The 14,487-nt window shown below is 45.1% G+C and overlaps 1 protein-coding gene across 1 annotated transcript; it reads right to left on the bottom strand.

Moving 5' to 3' along the window:
- Positions 1 to 1,662: 1,662 nt before the first annotated feature.
- TDRD6 (tudor domain containing 6) lies at positions 1,663 to 12,765 on the bottom strand. The gene is made up of 5 exons (XM_088520125.1): positions 6,144 to 12,765; positions 5,537 to 5,655; positions 4,247 to 4,336; positions 3,513 to 3,570; positions 1,663 to 1,733 (listed from the first exon to the last, which is right to left on the bottom strand). Exons 1-5 carry the CDS (start codon positions 12,763 to 12,765, stop codon positions 1,681 to 1,683), a joined length of 6,942 nt encoding a protein of 2,313 aa, XP_088376251.1. The 3' UTR covers positions 1,663 to 1,680.
- Between the last annotated feature and the right edge of the window lie 1,722 nt (positions 12,766 to 14,487).

Here is a 14,487-nt window from a genome sequence, read left to right as displayed (position 1 = left end):
TTATTGCTACATTCAGTCTTTCCCTTCCAAAAGCTGCCGAAATGGCCAGTCCTGTTGTAACTACCATAATTCTCTTTACACAGAGCTAGAGCCTTACACAGAGCACTCCTTGTTAATCTACTGTCAGCGATACGATAGTAGGTGGTAGGGAAGAGACACTCCACACTTTTTCTGTTCCTATTGAAAGGGGTATGTGACATCCCAGTCAAATTTCTTCATCATCCTGATGTTCACTTGTTAAGGTACTAGCATTGCTGTCTGTATATGTGAAACAGGAGGAGTTGGTTTGGCTAATAGCCAAAACAGGGATCTGTTTCTTGGAATGAGATTCTTTGAAGGCACCAGGATGAGGAATGACTACTAAATGCATAAGCCTTACGAAAGGGAGACTACATCTAACTGCAGCCCATTTGCTTCAAAGTAAGTTTATAGACAAAATTAGAACTGGAACAAGCAACATTAACCCTATGTTGATGTAATGAAATATTTAATATAATCTGTGATCCTTACATGAGACTGTGGGAACATATAAGGTCTGTTTTTTTTTCAGAATTTCTTAATTAAAATTCTTGTCTCTACTAAGAAAACCAAAATTTGCAAGCATTTCTTATGGAATAATCAGTAGCAGTTGACATCTGTGATACTAAGGAAGACTTCCATATGAGAGACCAGAATTAAGACTGCAGTTGTTGCAGAAGAACCTGTAGTATATATATATATAGCAGTATATAGCAGGAAACAGCATTATCCTACCAAAATCCCTTTTCCATCTCTGAGGATGAAGAGAACAAAAGGTATGAAGAGTTGCACATCTTTTAAGGGATCCCTACCACACTATGCATGCAGCAGAACTGTTTTACTAGTCCTGCTTCACATTTACAAGAAAGGTTTTAGTTAGCACCATTAAGAACCTGTCATTAGAAACACAAGTGTGGGGTGTTTCAAAGGGGCCAGCACAGTGACACTACTTTAAAGGGCCGTTCAGAGTCAAAGCAGAACTAGTAACTGCAAGATATGCACAGCTACAGCTAACTGCAGTACACCTGAAGACACTCTGTGAGCACATAGCACGTGGACACAGACATACAGAAAGGGGAAGATTCATTAACAAAAATGGACAGTATATCTCAGCACAAGCTTTATTCTAGCTCCTTCCATTGCTTAAGGAGAGCACCAAGTTTAAGACTTCAAACCAAAATAACGTTTTTCCCCCCTCCCAAAGGGACAAAAAAAAATACCCTTAGCTTTTCTTAAAAAGAAAATCTCTATTAAACACAACACAACTTTTCAGAAAGTGAACATCAGTAAGCAGTAGTGTGCAACACAGGAGCCTATATCATAGCTCACAAGAAACCTTTGCTCAAGGAAAGCCCACTAATAGCTCAATACAAGTCAGTACACAAAAACATTCTGTAAGAAATACCAGTCAGAGGCTGCACATTCACATTTAAGTAAGGACAAGACAGCTTTGTTAAGATGCTGACCCGATAACAAAATGATCCATCAAACAAGCACTATTTTTTGACAGGCATTTTGACAGGCATTTGTTCAATTACATAAAAGAAACATTCAGAATGTTACTGTTTTCTTAAGAAAACTTTTTTTTTTTTTATAGGAGGGTTTGTGTACAGAGGTACTTGTTCAGCATAGTGGTGGACGTGTCACTCAATTTCAGGAACACTAGAGGACACAAGGATCTTCAGCTAAATCTGAACTGCAGCCAGTTTGCTTTTCTAGAAAGGATAAAGAGATTCCACCCATCAAAGTGTTTCTAGAAGCATATACAAATGCATTAATATCTAAAAGCAGTTCTATATTGCTCTACAAAACTTCAGGCTTATCTTCATCCTAATCTTCATCATTATATCAAAGACTGGATTTCTGAAAAGTTCTTGTATAATGAAAACCAACTGCAGGACAGTTGAAATAATCAAATTGCCCAGCAGATTAAGTGAGCACTGTGCCCAGACACTATTTTTGAGTTAAGCCATTCCATCCTTCAACAGGCTTAGTGTTAGTGCATTTTTTTTTGCATTCTGTGCACTAAGTATCTTCTATTAAACTGTTTACAGTCAGTAGCCCAGATGCTCAGCAAAATTCAGTTCTATACAATGTGGGTATATAACTTCCAACTACCATTTACTAAGAAAAACTTGCTGAGAGGGTGCATTAGGTTAAAAAAAGTGGAGTATGTAAGAACAGAGGTTGAATTTAGACAGCCACAGTTAGCAACTTAAAGAATACTGAAGTGGTATAAAAGCCACAAAATATACATTTGAAAACAGAAACAGCAAGAACCACCCTGCATTAAGGGGGAACAAAGGCATATACTTCTCCACCTCACTGGTGGAACTGGTGCTTGGCCAGCAGTCTCAGCAGTTTTTACATCAGAGTAGCAAACACATTAACATTTATCAGGGACTAACATGTTAGCAGGCTACCTACTATGTGTATTAACCACTAGGTATTTGCTGTGTACTTGTAAGTTGCATATATTTCTTGCAGAGTTGTTCCCTTGGAACAGTATAGGGAAGATTCAGATGATCTCCATTTTAACATTTTAAATCAACGTCTATGATCTTACCTGTCAAGAAAAAAAAAGTTAACAGTTGCAGGCTTTATTTTGTTATCCATAAACTGACTGTGTTTAACACAGCTGTACATAGTTACCAATTCAGTCATTGAAAATGAAAATGCTGCTATTATTACTCAGTTTCTGTCAGGCAAACACTGCTCAAACACTGGAACAGCTGCCCTGAAGTGGTGGAATCTCCAGTCTTGAACAAAGTTAAAATCTGACTGGACATGGCTCTGAGCAACCTCGTCTAGCTGACCCTGCTTGGGGTAGTGGGTTGGACTAAGTGATCTCCAGAGTTCCCTTCCAACCTCAACCATTTCATGGTTCACATCCTGTGAATAGCAAGTGCGTAGCCAAAAAGCCTCTACAAACTTTGCTTGGACACAGGATACTTGGGTTCCTCATTAACACTCCAAAGTTTCATTGAAGATTTACACACACTACTCCCAATCTTTGCAATAATTAAGGTGAGTTATTTCACGCAGAGCCAGGGACCACGATCCACTAAAGGATTTGGGCATTCAACTCCGAACTGCAATCCTTATCATTTCTGCCCAGCAGTTGGTCACCAGGGAGAAGAAAAACCATGCCCAAACCCCCACGAGAATCTCTACTCTGACCTTCTCTCTTCAGCTTGTCCAGAGGGCTCAATGCAAAACACTCAATAAATATATGCTCATTTGACTTCCACTCAGAACACTGCAGCACTTTTCATTGCCATTGTTATGCTGTGACAGTGTATAAACAAATCACTAAAAATTACAGGTACAGCAATTAGAGTATTAGATTGAAAAAAAAAAAAAAAAACAACAACAACAAAAAAATCCCCACAAAAAACAGGCATTTTTAATTAATTTTCTAAAACAAAAAAATACCAGAAAGATAAAATGCATCTAGAACTGAGTACCCTTTGGTAGATTTAAGGTAGTCTTACCTTGAAGTTTTGATTCCTCTACTAAGGACTCCAAGTTATCTGTTGCATTCGTAACTGCCTAAACAAAGGGGGAATTCTGTTAGGAAGTGCAGGCACAATTGCCGAAATTGTTTTCTGTTGATGCATTCCTCTAAATACCAGACTAACTTGTAACATCAGCACTGCTGGATTCAGCACCGTTTTCCTGCTGTAGCTCACTCCAGGTGCCTTTTCCCGTTTTTGCTTCCATGCAAGAGGTACGCAGGAATAACGACCTGAAAATTCATTCTGCTATCATCTTAAGTAACATGGCTGTTCAGCTGAGTTTTAGATATAGACAGGAATTCTTCATTGGTTTGTGTTTCATGAACAATACTGTTCAAAACGTCCACTGTTCAAAGGACTTTTATTGCTAAATAATTATGAAATATTTTTAAAAACAGACCAATTATATACTCTGCTAGCATCATTTATGAGAATTCATGGACCTCAGCATTACTCTGAATTTCTTTATTCAAGCACTGTTCACTGAAATATCCCTAGACTGAACTCAGTGTTCTTAGTCCTGATGGCTGACAGATTTATTGATTTACACAAGGCTTTTGAAGAACAAAAGCCAACATGACCTCTTAGAAAGGCAAAGTATTCCTATTTATTCTCAGGCTGCTGAATTCAGAATAACCTTCATTTTAAATAGCCTGCTTTTTCATTTCCCCTTTTCTTTCCCCTATTTCTTAGCTACTACCCCACCATACCTCAGATGATCTGCAAGCCCAGTCAGGAATACCATTCCACACATTCTCAGGATCCACAATCTCCTCGCTGCCATTGGAAAGATTCAAAACCTGTATAGATAAAGCAGGCTCACATCTAGCACAACTGTGAATCCCAAAAGCACACTGTAAATGCATGTTCTGCAAGACACAGTGGTGGACAAAATACAACTGAGGATTCCCTAAGTTAGAGAGAGCTTTTAACTCAGGTATTCCAAGGAAGAATAAACGTGTAAGAATAACTGTTAGCAAAGCTGAGTATCCCTACTAAAGCTGATCCATAGACCCAAATTTAAATATTTCACATGCAGTCTCTGCTAAAGCACCCAGCACAAGGCTCTCTCTAGACCAAAAGGATCCTAACCCAAGCACTAAAGCAGACAAGGGCTAGAAAACACCTAAAAGATCCGAGCCGTCAGAAACCTTGTTCACATGATTATTTGATGCCTAACGTGAGCGTTAGCACCAACACTCATCTATTGACCGTAGCCAGGGCTAGATTTAGTTGCTCAAAGACCTCTACTAGCCCCAAAGTTGGCTTCTGATCTGAGGCACTCATCTTCAAAATGTTCCTTCTATGACATGATTATTTTAAGTGGCAATTTAAGGCTACAAATCTAAAGTGATATACATATGTCTTTTATATATAAAATTTGTAGATGCTGGGAGAGAGTTTTATTTCTCATTTGCCTATTTATTCCATATCTTAGTAAACAGCAGTAGAAAAAGGCAGTTCATTTTATTAGCATTAAAGTTAACTCCCTCCAGTCACCTTGGATTTACAGAGCTGTTCATTCAATAAAGATATAAATAATACACATTTTTTGGGGGAAAATATACGTTACACTGTAAGTTTCTTCTTAAATTTCTATTGCTCTAAGACTATTTTTTAAAGTGTCAGTAAAATGATGCCAAATGTCATGGACCTTTAACAGTAAAAAAAAAGCTGCACAGGAGAACACTGACTTGCAATGCAGAAATAACAGCACTACATAGTGGTGGCAAGGAAAGAATACACCTTAAAACAGAGGTTTCTCTCTGGTTTCTTCCACTCATCTTAAGGGAGCAAGACATGAATGAAGTGGTGACAAACAGTATCCACACAGTATGAGGCAACAGTTTCTATGTAGTCTGGAGGTCCAGAATCAGCATTTTCAATACTAAATATTTTCATTTCTGCAGCTAACTTCTGCAAAATAATTCAAGTTTGAAGGTAGACAGAAAAAGAACCAGTTCTTACGAATGCACAAAGAGCATTCAAGTCATACTTACCCTGGTACCTTTTTCAGATACCTCCAAAATGCGAGCCTCGCACCACTTCAGAGACGTCCACACCATGCACTTGGAACCGACGGCGAAGCCCTTTAGATTACAAGTATATTCACTGTGTTCTACAAAATTGATGACATATCAGGAAAACAGTGGGTAGGGAAAATAAAATAAAAGTCTTAACTGCCTCAAACGCTGTTCCCACTCCCTCTCCCAAACTATTTTTTTTAAGCCTCAATACTCCTGAAAAGGAATTTCTTGTTTAGAAATATTTTCCATTTATAAAACTGTAAAATTCTCAAAGTAAAGTTATCTCCTATTAGGCCATCACATTGCCCATGAGACACTACACACATCCCAGTGTCCACAACCCCACAACCCTTCAATGAATGCTGAGGCTAAACTGAAGCCCTAACAAAGTATTAGGGAATATATATATATACATGTATGTATATACATATGTATATGAGGAGGGGAAATATATATATATACACACACACACATATATATATATATATATATATATATTTTTCCCCTTTGGTGGTGGGGTGTTTGAATGTATACTACATTTTGGTTATTTATTCAAAGAAGAAAAAAAAAAAAGTTTTACCTGTATGGCACACAGCCAAATTTTCATTTTGCTTTTTTCTTAGTTCTTCACCCACAGGCTTACATTTGAAAGCCTGTTCATTTAGAAATTCACTTCCACATTCTTTAAGAGAGTCAGACAAGTCTCGTTTCATCCATTCTTCCACTGAACTGTCATCTTGCTTTTTTGGCCCTTCCTTGCATTTCTCCATTTTGCAGTCACATGATTTTGCAGTGCAAACAGGTCTCCAATTCATCAGGTCAGTTTTAAGGAACGAAAACTGACTTCTGCTCTTTGCACAAGTCTGTAACTCAGTGTGTTCCAGCCCTAGCAAGTCCTCATCTCCGTCCTCCTGAGGAGGCTGCACATCAGGCAGCACCAACTCGAGAAGCTGTTTAATTTCAGCACCGAGCACTGACTGGATGTCACGGGTCTCTAGTTCCAGTTGTTTCTCAGCTCCACCACCGAAAGGTGGCAACATCAGGGTAGGACCTACTTCGATCCAATCATTTTGCAGAGCTTCCACTTCGTGAACCACAGGCAAATCCAATGTCAGTGCCTGTGTCTTATCTCCCAAAGAAAGCTGTACACCGGATGGAAATAATTCTAAAGTTTTCCCTCCATTGCTAACCGGAGGCACCAAATTTTCTCTCTCATGAGATGGTGGTGTTATTTCTGAAGATTTCACAGTTGCCAATTCCCCTGTCTCATCATTCGAGGGTGGCACTTCAAGTGATTCCAGTTCCAGCCTTTCCTCTTTTGCTTCCCTGCCTGGAGGTGTCCGCATTGCAGGTGAGTCCGTCCCCAGAGCCTCCTTTGTCTTTTCACCAAGTGAGGACGACACTGAAAACGACCCTAGCTCCAACATGAACTCTTTCAGATCATCGTACGAGGAGTCCACCTGTAATTGCTCCAGTTCCAGTAATGACCCCGTTTCATCCCCCACGGAAGGCTGCATCTGGAGCAAGGGCCATCCTAGCAGCTCTTCTTGTTTATTTTCCAGAGGACTGAGTGCCGAAGCAGCGCCTGTCAGTTCTGCTTTCAGCTCAGCATCCTCTACAAGAGGTACCTGAGACGACAGCTCTTGTTCTGCAGCTTTCACATCACTTTCCAAAACACACACAGAGCCACATCCTGCTGGTTCTAGTGACACATCTTTATCACTCTCTTGTTCAAACCCAGAAGTCTCTTTATCAAAGCTGTTTTGATGCTCAGCTGTTTTATATTCAGCAGCAGCTTTCACAGAAAAACATTCTTCACATTCCACTTTCACACTTGCTTTTACATTATTTGAACACACAGAAGTTGTATCCAAGACGCACTCACTTTCACCTTCTTCCTGGAGTACTCTACAAGTAGCCATAGTTTCTTTTTCAAGATAAAGATCCATATTATTACTTGACTCTACACTCTCCTTTGAAGAAGTCTCAGGGTTTAAGAAAGTTGTGTCACCACTCCCTGTACTGGCCTTCCAAAAACATTCCATCTCTTCATTAATACTCTTCCCACCAGTTTCCAGCTGGACAACAGATAGAGGAACTTCAGAAGCTTTATCTTCCCGAGTTTCTATTACTTTAGCTTCCAATAACAGTTCCACAGTCATATCACAGAACTTAACTTCTGCTTCACTAAGCCAGGAGCCCTCAGATGAATTAAATCCAGACAGACAGCACGGAAATGCTTGATTAGGTATTTTGAGCAATTCACTTGGAATCCGTCCGACCATTTCCATGTTAACAGTTTCCTCAGTTCCATAATCCACAGATCTAACAACTAAATTATCACCTTTTATATTGCTGACTTTCGCTCTATAGAGCTTCCCATCTTCACTGCATTTTGCTATACAAATATCACCAGCTTTAACACAAGATCTGAAATCATCCATGGAGTTTAGTCCAAGATTTTCAGCTTCTTTTATTTTTTCTTCTATGTATCTTATGTTTTCTGTATCAGCACACTGACTCCAAAAGTACTCAGGACCCTTTACTACCGTGACACGAATTTTTACAGTTTGACCTGCCTGTGGTACCCTCCAGGTAAATGATTCAGAACCACTTACACTGGAAATTTCACTTTGCTCATTAGGAGGCAAAGGCTCACACACATTCACAATTTCAGCACCATTTTCTCTTTTGTCAAGTACTTCTGTAGAATGAGATTCTTCCCCACTTGGAATATTTTCATTAACTAACTCCACTGTTATTATACCTTCATTGTCACTGAGAATAACTTCCCATTTATCCTCAACTTTATCTACAAATTCACATGTTATCTGAACTTCACTTGTTCTTCGGGAGAAGTCAAGATTTGCTTTCTCTGACCAATTTGTAGGTTTTTCATTTTTAAGTCCACCTAGGAAGCAGTGAATACCCATTGCTGGAATAGATGATGAGTCTTCAGGGAGTCTACATACTTGACCAACATTAATTACTGAGGTATTACCATAATCAATATATTGTACACTAATCGAATTATCAGAAGACCTATCTTTTACTACAGCTCTATACCATAAGCTATCTTCTGAATAAACAGCACTGATTAAGTCTCCTGCTCGCAAGAGCTGCCCACAAGGGTTCTCCACTCTTGTCTTACTATTTAAGCTTTCCGAAATACCATTAAGTTCAGACTCATCACTTACCAACTGAACATAAAAATCTGAAGGATCGTTCACATGAGAAACATATACAAGCGCTTTAAGAGCTGGTGCTATATTCTTCTGAGGTAGATCAGATATGTTTTTGAATGGTACACACAGGCTTTCAGGATCAGATTTAATACATGATGGTTTATCTTTCCTGATAGGAGAACAGTCTCTTTTCTCCACTTTATTTAGCAACAAAGCATCTTTATTACTGCTATTCTTTTCAGAGTCCACTAATTCAGGTGCTTGTTCCCTCTTCTTAACAGTCTGGAGGAGGATTTTATCTTTTTGTTTCAAGGGCATTTTTCTACTCCCCTCTCCTCCTTGGGCTTCAGGGCTCCCTTTTTTTCTTTCAGGAAGCCTTCCTGAACACAAAGATGACAACTCTGCTCTTCCATTCCTCTCTTTCCCATCTCTATTTCTAGGACCTGAAGCTTCATTTTCCATGTGCCTACACAGTTCTGCATTGCTTGCCAATCTTACCCCCTCCTTCAATTTTGCATTAATTTGAGTATTACCATCAAACAGCTCAATCAACAGTTTGCCATCAGACTCTTTTGCTACCACTACTGCTTTTAATCGCCTTTCTAGGACAGCTTGTTTAAACCACAACGTAGCTTCTTCTGGAAGAGTAGATATATCAGATAAAGAACACTTAATGGCCTGCATTGGCAAAAGCAAGACATCGTAAGCACCACTGGGTATAGGAAGCAGATCATCTTTCTTTACCAGCTCTGTGTTCCCAAAATCCACAAAGAAGACTTCCCTATTGGGTTTTGTTTTGTTAACTACTCCCCTGTACCAGTGATTGTCACTGTACCTTGCAAGACACAAGTTCCCAGGGTTTTGCAAGGTTTTTGAGGCAGTCACTACTCTACTCAGATGACCGATGTTTTCTGAAAGCTTTGCCAAGACATCTGTACACCTTGCAAGCTGGCAGTAAAATTGCCATGGATCATCCACATGAGTAATATAAATGTCTTCCTCGCTCCCAATTTTGATATCATGCATGGAATAATAGTAAGAATGGAGCTGAACAGAGGATGCCAGAGGTTTCTGAGGTGATACAGGCCTAGCCAAACCTTTTTCTATCAAGAAGTGGCAAGCACTCTGAAAAGGTGTCATTAAGTCCACAATATTAAACAGTTCTTTATTTTTTATAGAAGCCAAGGCAAATATTGTACACTTGAGCTCCAAGTGACATGATGAGGCATCGATAAACTCCTGAAATGCCAGAATTGCTTTTTCATCCCAAACAAAAGGATCCAGACCATTCGGTTGGATTAAGTTGTAAAGGCTGCACCTGAAAGCCTGAGCCTTTAAGTTAAGAAACTTTTCATTTACTGAGCGGAGATTTGCTCTAGAGACTAACTCCCTGTTGCCGTAGTCAACATATATTACTTCTACTTGTTTTGCAGAAGTAAATTCACTAACAATTAGAGCTCTGTACCATTTTTCATCCTCTGAGTACTGGGCTAAACATACAGGATTTGGCCAGATGTGTGGCTGAGATGAATTCTTACAGTACTCCTGAATTTCAGTCATTAGTGCCTTAAGGTCTTGACAATTTCTACTTAACTGACACCAAAAATAACCAGGACTTTCAACATACGATACAACTACATTAACTGTACTTCCAACTTCCAATTGCCCTCCATAAGAACCCGGCTTGAGCTCCAGGTAATTCTGTGCAACACAAGCAGGCGGGGTTTGCACACCGTCACAGTTTTTCTCAGGAGGAACAGATTCACTAGTTTTTGAACTGTGAAGGGCAACAGAACCACCTTTGACCACAGTCATACATGGATTTAATGCTCTATCATTTCTCTTTGGATCAGATTCTCCTCCGAGTCTTTCTGCTGTATTGATTTGCTTTTCCTCCCCAGCACATCCTGAAAATGAACCTTGCCTTGCAGCCTGATCAGATGATTTTTGTGGCATCTCAGGTATTTCAGACCTCTGGTATTTTGCATATCCTCCCTGGGTCATGATTTTACTTACACTTTTCTCTCCTAATTGAGACTGATCAAGAATTTCAACCACATATTTGTCACTGTGTGTGCCTAAAACACGGATCTTTAACACCTTGTTCAGCACAATCTTTCTGAAGGCAGACACAGATTCTTCACTCCAGCCCCCCCACAGAGGGGAGGCACCTGCCAAACAGCACTTCAGAGCTAACGCAGGTAGCTCCCTGAACTTGGGGAGCAGCTCCTTTACTTCACCACAGTCCATGGTTTCCACACTGCCTCTGTCCACCAGATGTATTTCTAGAGCACTGCCCAGCACCCTGGTGATCACGGCTCGGTGAAAGGCACCATCTTTCCTGGCGACACAAAAGGATCCAGGCTGCAAGTCCTGCATAACATTATCCAAGTTTGTGGCTTGCGAGTAAAAATTCCACATATTCTGCATAAGCTGGCTCAAGAGCTGGCGATGCTCCTGAAGCTGCAGCCAGAACTCAGATGGATCTCGAAGATGGGAGATCTGAGCATCATAGAACATGCCTGACTTTAGATGCACGCCAACTATAGGAATAGATGCCAAATGTCTCTGCATTAAAGCAGCACACGGTGCTCCCAACGATGAGCCCGCATCACCCTCTACTCCGATCTGCTCCCGAGTCTCAGTTTGCCTGATTTGCCTTAGGCTGCTCGCCAGACAACGAGCCTGCACCCCAAAGAGACTGTTCAAGTTCATGCCATCCTCACCATACAGGGTCACATAATAGAGGTGCTCGAAGGAATTAAATGTTTCAATGTGAGCATTCACCCGCTTGCCTAACAACAAGGCCTTCAGCTCGCTGATCTGCGATGGGGACCAGCCATGACCGCCGTGCGAGATACCCCGAAGGGCACAGGGATAAGTCACTACTGGCATGCGAAAACACTCAGCAGGTAAATGGCGCAGGTTAGCGGCTGTCACAAACTCTTTCCTGCCATAATCCACAAAGATCACCTGGGCCACTTGCTGGTCCCGCTCCCTCGCAACAACCTCCAGCAGGAGGGCTCGGTACCAGTGGCCGCTAATGCCACGGGCAGCACAGGGTGAGCCCAGTTTGGGCGGTATTCCCTGCTCGCAAGCAGCTCCATCATAAACCTGGTGCATGGTATCAGAAAGGCGATGGATCTCCTGCGACAGGCTCCGCAACTGGCAATACATGTGGTGCGGGTCGGAGACCTGGGTCACTAGCACTGGCTCGGTCACTCCCAACTGAAGCTGAGGGTAGAAGTAATCCATGGCTGGTGACACGGGCTGACCCGAAGGGAAGATGTGGGGGAGCTGCTGCACCACAGGCGTTGCGAGCGGCTGTGCCACAGGCTGCGGCTTGAGCTGGCCCTGCAAGCACACGTGGGCCAAACAGCGCTTGAGCAGCAGGCAGAACCAACTGGAAGCAACCAGCTTGGCCAGGCCCAGGTGGTGCATCTGGGCCGCGAGCTGGGGCAGCTCAAGCACCACGAGCAGCTGCGGCACCATCACCTCCCGCACCAGGCCTGACACCTCCTTGCCATGCAGGCAGGTGAGGAACTCAGCAGCCCTCACCGCACACGCGGCGCCCGGCAGCTCCCCGCCTCCGACGAGCACCACATCGGCCACGACACAGTCCAGCACCTCGGGCGGCAGGCGGAAGAGCTCCTCGGGGCCCCGCGCCAGGTAGTAGGCGGCGGCGGGGGCGGCGCGGCCCTCGTCGAGCAGGAAGACGCGGTAGTCGCGCTCGCGGCGGTTCAGCACGCGGCAGCGGTGCCAGCGGCCGCCCAGCTCCACGAGGCACAGCTCGCCCGCGCGCAGCTCGGCCCCGCCGGAGGCTGCGGGGCCCGGCGCGGCCGCCAGCCGCGGCCCGGCCGCCGCCTGCACGTCCTGACGCAGACGCGCGTAGTCGTCGCGCCGCTCGCCCAGCAGCGCCCAGAGGCGCACGACGGGCGCCTCCGGGTGCGCCTCGGCGGCGCTCACGCGCAGCGAGACGGCGGCGCCGGGCGCGGGCAGCCCCGACGCGGAGCTCATCGCGCCGAGCCGCCCTCCGCACCACGAGGCCGCCAGCAGCGCGTCGCGCGCGCGAGGGACCGTTAAACGGCTAAAGGGTGGGGCGCGCGGAGCGGGCCGCGCCGGACGCGTCCATGTTGACCGCCGCGGGGGGGTGGCGGGGAGAAGGAAACGGCGTGGGTCGCGAAGGGAGAAGGGGGCTGCGGGCCGCTTGGCTGGAGGCTTTTGTTGGAGCCTCCTGCTGGGAATACGCGGAGGCGCCGCACGGGCGAGGCTGGGATACGCGGGGCCCCCGGCGCTCCAGCCCCCTCCAGGTTTCACCTCTCCTGCTGCGGTAGTTGCGCTCCACGCCGCCTGGGCGGGCAGGGGACCGAGGGGCGGGAGCCGTCCGCGCTGGGGTTAGCCGCGATTGGCTGGGGCGGGCGCCAGGGGGCGGGGTATTGGGGTGGACGAGGCGGCTATTGGCTACTGCGGTGTGAGGGCGGGGCGGGGCGCGGCGTTGTTGCCGAGGGGCGGCGGTTGCTGCCTCCTACTCCTGTGTCTGGCCGTCGCTGGGAAGAGTCAGGCCCCATCCTCAATACAGCAGCCGTTAGGATATCTGCGTACACCGCTAAGATCCCCTCTGAGCCTTCTCTGCAGGCTGGACAGGCCCAGCTCTCACAGCTTTTCCTCATAGCGGGGGTGCTGCAGTCCTTGTATTGTTTTCATAGCCCTACGCTGATTCTGTACAGTCGTTCCATGTCTGTCTTGTCCTGGGAGCACAGAACAGGCCACGGCACCTGCTGTGAAGGCTGCAGGCTGCCTTTCATTTTTCACCGTCTGCATTTAAGGCTTCCCCATGTCCCAGGACACCTCTGCTGATCCTGGGCTGGTTGGCTACGCTCAGCATGGGAAAGGGGACACTTGACCAAAGGACACCAGGGCGTTGTGCTCTCCCGAGTATGGACAGAACAGCCCTGGGCAGCACCTTGAAGGTCACAGAATCATAGAATAGTTAAGGTTGGAAGGGACCTCTGGAGATCATCTAGTCCAGCCCCCCTGACCACGCAGGGTGACCTACAGCATGTGGCCTGGTTGCATCCAGGTGGGTTTAGAAGATCTCCAGAGAAGGAGATTCCACAACCACTCCTGGCAGCCTGTTCCCAGGGCTGTCACCCTCACTGTTAAGAAATTTTTCCTCAAGTTACTGTGAAACTTTTGGTGCTTCAGTTTGTGGCTGTTTCCTCTAGTTCTGTCAGTGGCCACCACTGAAAAGAGGCCAGCACCATCCTCCTCACTGCCTCCCTTGAGGTACTTATAGACACTGCTCAGGTCCCCTCTCAGCCTTCTCTTCTCCAGGCTGAACAGGCCCAGCTCCCTCAGCCTCTCCTCGTAGGGCAGATGTTCCAGGCTCCTGATCATCCTTGTGGCCCTGTGCTTGAAGGTCTTTTCCAACCATAATGATTCTATGGTTCTATGACATTCAGCTGCTTCAGCAGATGCCGAAACAATGTTGGCTACTCACATTTCCAAGAACCTGAGGCAGTCCTTGTGCCCGTAGATCTCCGCAAGGCGCTTGGGGGTATCACCGAAGAGGTCGGCCGCGTCCATGGGCGCGTGCAGGGCGTGAAGGGTCCGCAGCACCGCCAGGCGCCCGGCCTCGGCGGCAAAGTGAGCCGCCGTCCAGCCCGCGTCGCTCCTCAGGCACGGCCGAGCCCCGTGATCCACGAGCAGCCTCACCAGCTCCGATCGCCCTGGCAGGAG

Source organism: Tinamus guttatus, unplaced genomic scaffold (assembly GCF_059628265.1).
Source record: "Tinamus guttatus ecotype Peru unplaced genomic scaffold, ASM5962826v1 Tinamus_guttatus_pri_ptg000080l, whole genome shotgun sequence".
NCBI lineage: Eukaryota > Metazoa > Chordata > Aves > Tinamiformes > Tinamidae > Tinamus > Tinamus guttatus.
The sequence above is the reverse complement of the archived record's forward strand: the minus strand, read 5'-3'. Positions and strand labels throughout refer to the sequence as shown.

What these genes read in the sequence shown, in the direction of transcription:
- TDRD6 (XM_088520125.1), bottom strand. Translation starts at nt 12,765, where the DNA reads ATGAGCTCCGCGTCGGGGCTGCCCGCGCCCGGCGCCGCCGTCTCGCTG. An exon ending in TTTGGCTGTGTGCCATACAG is followed by an intron (nt 5,656 to 6,143) that starts GTAAAACTTTTT and finishes TCAATTTTGTAG; the next exon opens with AACACAGTGAATATACTTGT. An exon ending in AGAGGAATCAAAACTTCAAG is followed by an intron (nt 1,734 to 3,512) that starts GTAAGACTACCT and finishes TATCCTTTCTAG; the next exon opens with AAAAGCAAACTGGCTGCAGT.